The 4,235-nt window shown below is 46.8% G+C and overlaps 1 protein-coding gene across 1 annotated transcript in view; it reads left to right on the top strand.

Annotated features, from left to right (window-relative positions):
• Positions 1–4,162: 4,162 nt before the first annotated feature.
• The window catches only part of LOC102259842 (mitogen-activated protein kinase kinase kinase MLK4), a 32,205-nt gene continuing 32,132 nt past the window's right edge, over positions 4,163–4,235 (top strand). The window contains exon 1 of the mRNA XM_014535894.1: positions 4,163–4,231. Within this exon, the coding sequence (XP_014391380.1) occupies positions 4,163–4,231 (69 nt within the window). The remainder of the gene's footprint in view (positions 4,232–4,235) is intronic.

Below are 4,235 nucleotides of genomic sequence, written 5' to 3'. Positions count from 1 at the left end.
GGAGGCCCCAGAGGCTCCGCCCAGTGCCCGCCCATCCGCGCACAGCCCTGCCCAGGGTGAGCCCCTCCTCCTGTTAGGGGGCGTGAGGGCGGGGGCGGGCTGGAAGAGGTCCCTGGGGAAAGAAGGGACATATGTAATACTTTTTTTTTCATATATTTTATTTTTTACAGAGAGGAAGGGAGAGGGATAGAGAGTCAGAAACATCCCAGACATTTCCTAAATGCATCTTTATAAGCAAATATTTAAACAGGAGCACAGGACAGCTCTGAGACTGAAATTTCACCAGCTGTAAAGTCAAATCATTTGGTTTTGCTTTATCTTCTGTGATCTGTATTTTCTTTAAAAAATGGGGGTGGGGCAGAGGAAGAGGACAGGTATTATTTGGAGAGATAAATATTAATTTGTACTTGAGAAATATTTTTAGAAAACATAACAGATATTCAAACACACATTCCCATTTTTATAAAATGTACTAAATGCTTAAGAAGTTAGCCCAAACTATAGTTTCCTTTGCTCCACAAAATGTGAAATACAATAAGAAACATGGGCCTAGTCGGTTTGGTTCAGTGGATAGAGCCTCGGCCTGTGGACTCAAGGGTTCCAGGTTCAATTCCAGTCAAGGGCACATGCCCGGGTTGCAGCTGGGGGGCATGCAGGAGGCAGCCAACCAAAGATTCTCTCTCATCACTGATGTTTCTAACTCTCCCTCTCCCTCTCCCTTCCTCTCTGAAATCAATTAAAAAAAAAAAAAAGAAATGTTTTTTAAAGCAGAGTGGTCTTTACTCAGTTGTAACACTGGGTGGCACCAGAACACTGCTCCTCATACAGTAAAAGGCAGAACCTTTGCTTGTCTTACAAAGCAGGAAAAGACTGCACAAAGGGTGGATTCAGGACTCCAGAAAGCTCGCCCCAAATGACAGCGCCACTGTTCCCAGATGACACTGCTCATGTCTCATGAAGGTCAGTGTGTATTGTGTGTGTGTGTTTTGTCGGCAACTGTTACTTATTTTTTTAATTATTTTTTCTAAACCTTCTTTACAAATGATGTCCCTGGAGAACAGATTAGAAATAATGGAACCCAAGGTAGATTCTAAATGATAACTAAAGAACTTCTCAGAAATAGAGGAGGACTTCACCTCAACATTAAAAGAGTACCTCATGTCCCCACCCCCAAAATAAGAAACAAAAATGTACCTTCAAATAGATCCTCGGGCAATTACATCTGCAGTTACAGAGTTAGGGCCTTGGTAAACTCACTCGCCCACAAAAACAGAAAATACAGGCAAAGCAACTGAAATCAATCACTTCAGAATCCTGGAAATTAACCAAAGCCAAGGGCTGAACTACAAATCCTAATTACGGTACAACATAGCTGTTAAAAACAGTGAGGCCCGGCCGGTGTGGCTCAGTGGTTGAGCATCGACCTATGGACCAGGGGGTCATGGTTTGATTCCGGTCAAGGGTTGTGGGCTCGATCCCCAGTGGGACCTCGGGCAATTACATCTGCAGTCACGGAGTAAGGGCCTTGGTAAACTCACTCGCCCACAAAAACAGAAAATACAGGCAAAGCAACTGAAATCAATCACTTCAGAATCCTGGAAATTAACCAAAGCCAAGGGCTGAACTACAAATCCTAATTACGGTACAACACACTGTGGGTACAACATAGCTGTTAAAAACAGTGAGGCCCGGCTGGTGTGGCTCAGTGGTTGAGCATTGACCTATGGACCAGGGGGTCATGGTTTGATTCCGGTCAAGGGTTGTGGGCTCGATCCCCAGTGGGGGGCATGCAAGAGGCAGCCGATCCATGATTCTCTCTCACCATTTGTTCTCTCTCTTTCCCTCTCCTTCCCTCTCTAAAATCAATAAGAATATATTTTTAAAACACATACACACACACAAACATTGGTTGAAACAAGACCACAGGGATACAGAAAAGGTCCGTGGTGTAAGTTTGACTTTCGCTGTGTGTCTCAGTCTAGTTTAGGGACCTTACATCCCCCACATAGAGCTGGTGTGCAGGAAACCATGGTTTTCATGGGGATTAAACAGCATTACCGAGTAAATCCGTTCAGAGTAAAAGTCAACGGGGACCCATGAGTCCACGAATTGGACAGTGTGGTCAGGAACATCAATTTACTGCATGTTTTCTCATGTGACTAGCAAGCTGCTGGCACTTAATAAAAAGTAAACATAGCTCGTTTATTCACTATCATCTCAGGAGGATGACCTGCTCTGTTGTTTAATCATCTCTGTCTTGTGTCTGCTGTTTAATATGTCTGGCAGGGTCTGAAGGATTAGTGATCGGATTTGAAAAGAGTCCAGTCAATGACAGATAAAACCGAATGGAACAGGACGAAATGTGCAAAAATGGCAACCCAACGTGGAAGAGCAACCTTCCTATCTCGGGTCCAAGGTCGTGGCTCTGTGGCTTTGCTTCAGGAGGCCTATCTTCAAGGGTGTAAACAGGACCTTGGATTTCTGGGAGCGCTCAGATATTTACATTGTTATATTATTCCCTGAAGCGGCTCATTGTCTCCGAGAGCAGCCCTGGCTGTCATCTGTAACGGGAAACATGGGCGGGCAAAACTCCAGTCTCGTCGGCTGATTAAAGTTACAGAAATTCTGAAATTCACGATTACGCTGTCCAGCGCTGAACGCCAGCCGGAACTCTGAAGATAAACAGCAACCGGACACACAGACTGAATTCAAAGCTGCCACACGTACAATCCGTGCCGCAAACTGTTAACTTACTGTTGCTGTGTCATTAATCTTCGTTATTCTTCACTTCACCCACATGTTTGTTTTTTAAAATATATTTTCATTGATCTCAGAGAGGGAGGGACGGGGGAGAGAGAGAGAGACATCAATGATGAGAGAGAATCGTGGATCGGCTGCCTCCTGCGCACCCGCTATTGGGGATCAAGCCTGCAACCCGGGCATGTGCCCTTGACCGGAATCGAACCTGGAACCCTTCAGTCCACAGGCTGACGCTTTATCCATTGAGCCAAACTGGCTAGGGCCATTCCTTTTTTTTTTTTTTTTTTAATGCTATGCACACTTCTTTTTTTTAAAAAAAAATGTTTTTATTGATTTTTTTAATTACATGCTAAGCACCTTCCCAAGCCTTGACATGTACAAGCCTTTAAGTACAAGCCTTGACAACTGCCCTATGAGGTTCACACTATGTATTCTTGTTCCCATTTTACAGATGAGGAGACTGAGCCACAGAGAAGTAACATAACTTGCTCACGGTCACACAGCTACTAAATGGTATAATTGAAAAGATCCGAAGAAACTGGAAAGGTAATACATTTCTCTTTCTGTGATTCACTGTTAGTGGTCGTAAAGAACCCACACGTCAGGGAACTCTGGCCTACTACCGACTCATTTCTTCAGAGTTTTTGTCATTATTTCTCTTCTATCTTTCCAGCCGCATCTGGCACAGGAGTCTCTTGACCTCCAGCAGTTCCCTGAGCCACCACTGACTGCATCTCCTGCCTTTGCCCACGCTGCCTGGAATGCCCCCTTTTCTGGGAATCCCAGTCACACCCAGCTCCAGTGACGCGCGCAGCACCCCCTAGCGACCGGAGGCATACTAAATGGCTCCTTCCCTTTGAGTCCAGGACACTTGGCGTATTCTTCTGCCCTGGAACTTTATTCTCTCTCCTTTAAAAAAAAAAATTATATTTTTATTGATTTCAGAGAGGAAGGGAGATAGCGAAAGAGAAACATCAATGATGAGAGAGAATCACGGATCACTGCCTCCTGCACGCCCCACATGGGGGATGGAGCCAGCAACCCGGGGTGCCCGATTGGAATGGAACCGTGACCTCCTAGTTCATAGGTCGATGCTCAACCACTGAGCCACACTGGCCGGCCATATGCATAAACAGTAAAGACAAACGCGGGGGAATAACGACCTCTGCTCTATAAAGCGCGCTGCTCGGTGATCTAGTCGGTCTGGCTACCTGGTGGCTCCAATGCGCGTGGCCGGACACAGCGGGCTGGGACCCGCTCAGGTTTGCTCAGCAGCCCGCACTGGGAAGGCTGTGCCCTCCGCCCTTCAGGGACGCCCTCCCGCCACTGCTCTTTAGGGACGAGGGGTCCCCAGAGCCTCGCTGTCGGCTTCTTTTAAACTTTCCCGCAACATTTCGGTGCCATGGGCGGGCTCCGCCTCCTGGCCACGTGGGCGCGCGCACCGGAGTCCCGAGCTGGTATTGCACCTCCGGTGG

This window comes from Myotis brandtii, unplaced genomic scaffold (genome assembly GCF_000412655.1).
Source record: "Myotis brandtii unplaced genomic scaffold, ASM41265v1 scaffold1026, whole genome shotgun sequence".
In the NCBI taxonomy this organism is placed as follows: Eukaryota; Metazoa; Chordata; class Mammalia; order Chiroptera; family Vespertilionidae; genus Myotis; species Myotis brandtii.
The sequence above is the reverse complement of the archived record's forward strand: the minus strand, read 5'-3'. Positions and strand labels throughout refer to the sequence as shown.